The sequence below is a fragment of the Colobus angolensis genome, unplaced genomic scaffold (genome assembly GCF_000951035.1).
Source record: "Colobus angolensis palliatus isolate OR3802 unplaced genomic scaffold, Cang.pa_1.0 Scaffold15, whole genome shotgun sequence".
In the NCBI taxonomy this organism is placed as follows: domain Eukaryota; kingdom Metazoa; phylum Chordata; class Mammalia; order Primates; family Cercopithecidae; genus Colobus; species Colobus angolensis.
The window spans coordinates 4810540-4812502 of NW_012114599.1; the positions used below are offsets into that span (position 1 = coordinate 4810540).

General features: G+C 36.5%; 1 protein-coding gene across 1 annotated transcript in view; it reads right to left on the reverse strand.

Moving 5' to 3' along the window:
* The window catches only part of CAMKMT (calmodulin-lysine N-methyltransferase), a 435068-nt gene that overhangs the window by 422208 nt on the left and 10897 nt on the right, over positions 1-1963 (reverse strand). The window contains exon 2 of the mRNA XM_011935893.1: positions 1247-1419. Coding sequence (XP_011791283.1) covers positions 1247-1419 — 173 coding nt within the window. The remainder of the gene's footprint in view (positions 1-1246; positions 1420-1963) is intronic.

A 1963-nucleotide genomic window follows, 5' to 3' on the forward strand; every position in this document is an offset into this window, starting at 1 on the left:
TTTTTTTTTTTTTTGAGGCAGAGTGTTCCTGTGTCACCCAGGCTGGAGTGCAATGGCACAATCACAGCTCACAGCAGCCTCAACCTCCCGGGCTCAATCAATCTTCCCACCTCAGCCTCTGGAGTAGCTAAGACTATAGGCACATGCCACCACGTCCAGTTAATTTTTGTATTTTTTTGTAAAGGTGGGGTTTTGCCATGTCGCCCAGGCTGGTCTTGAACTCCTAGGGTCAAGTGATCCATCCGCCTTGGCCTCCTAAAGTGCTGGGATTACAGGCATGAGCCACTGTGCCCAGTCGGCATTTTCAGTAAAATAATATTACAAAACCAGATTCTAATTGTTCTTTCCTGCCCATCCTAGTCAATTTTTATCCAAATCCCAAATTTTTAGCTATTATATCTTTTAAAACTTAGATATTCTAAACTAAAATAGCTCGAGAAACATATACTATAAATAGACATCCTTTGTGAAAATTTTTTTCTTAAAATTATTCCTAGCCTCACCTAAACCTTATTCAGTCACATTTCCACTTAAAATGTTTTTTGCTCTTCTTACAGTTACTGTAAATGTGCTCCTCCCTCCCTTTCAAAATGTGAAATCCTGTCAGAAAAGGCAGATTTTATAAAATCAAACACCTACAGTAATATTGCAACATGCTAGAATATAACTGTGAGAGAAAATTAATTCAGTGAAATGGTATCTCGTTCCTGCAGTCTGCAACTCTCTTGTCTCTTTCCTAATGATTTTTAAAGTCAGAACAGTCCATATGCTTCTTAGAATATCAGTGTTTTCACTTGAATTTTCTCCTTTGGTCTTAAGATTGATTCTATTCTGAAAGTAATAAAAATAAATAAATAGAAGAAATACCAAAGCTTGATTTTTCAGATTACTACTTGAAGGGTAGTTTGGAAAAATTCTGTTTGCACTTTCAGCCTTCTTTGCCTCAAAACAAACATGGCTTTTTGTCATAAACATATGCTATGACAGAATGTTTAAATGAACCCTTTGATTTGCAACCACCTTATCTTCAAATGACACTATATTCGTGAGGATTTTTTTCTGTAGTCTGACAATACAGCAAGACCCAGTTAAAATAGCAGGATTTCCTAAAACAAGTTGTAAAACCTAAGTTCTGATAAAGATTGTCTGTAAACTCAATAGAATAAATAATGAGATTCTTATTAGATTGTTTTTCTTATCCAAGAGAAATCTAGTTTTTACAAATCTTAACTAGAATAATGGTTACCTTATGGAGATACTGTATTCAGGACAGAAGATGCTTGTATATTGGACCCATGCACCAACCTCCTTTTCAGTTTCCCTTTCTTTGACTTCTGTTACTGAAAACAGATTAAATGATTCAAATCTTCTTACAGATACATGTCGCAGGCAATCATCCAGGTGTTTTTGCTTCAGAACCTTTGAAATAAAACCAAATATTGCAGTCATGTTATATAAACACATAGTAAGTTAAATGTTCAAAATGTTCAAAATTTAAGTGGTAAGGGGACTTTCCCTTCCAATAATGACAGATTAGATAATTCACATATATCTCCTACTGAAGATAACTATAAAAGATGAACAAAATATTTTAAAACATTACTTGAAGACATCAGAGAGCAAAGATAGTGAAGATTTACAAGTCTGATATCTTTTTTCTTTTTTTTTGAGACAGGATCCTACTTTGTCACCCAGCCTCACTGTCACCCAGCCTGTCACCCAGCTGGGTTCAGACGATCCTCCTACTTCAGGCTCCCTAGCAGCTGGAACTACAAGTATGCACCACCACGCCTGGCTAATTTTTTAAATTTTTTGTACAGATGGGGTCTCCCTATACTACCCAGGCTGGATTCAAACTCCTGGGCTCAAATGATCTCCAACCCTGGCCTCTCAAAGTGCTGGGATTACAGGTGTGAGCCACAGCACCTTGCCCGCAGTCTGATTATCTTTTTTTTTTTTTTTT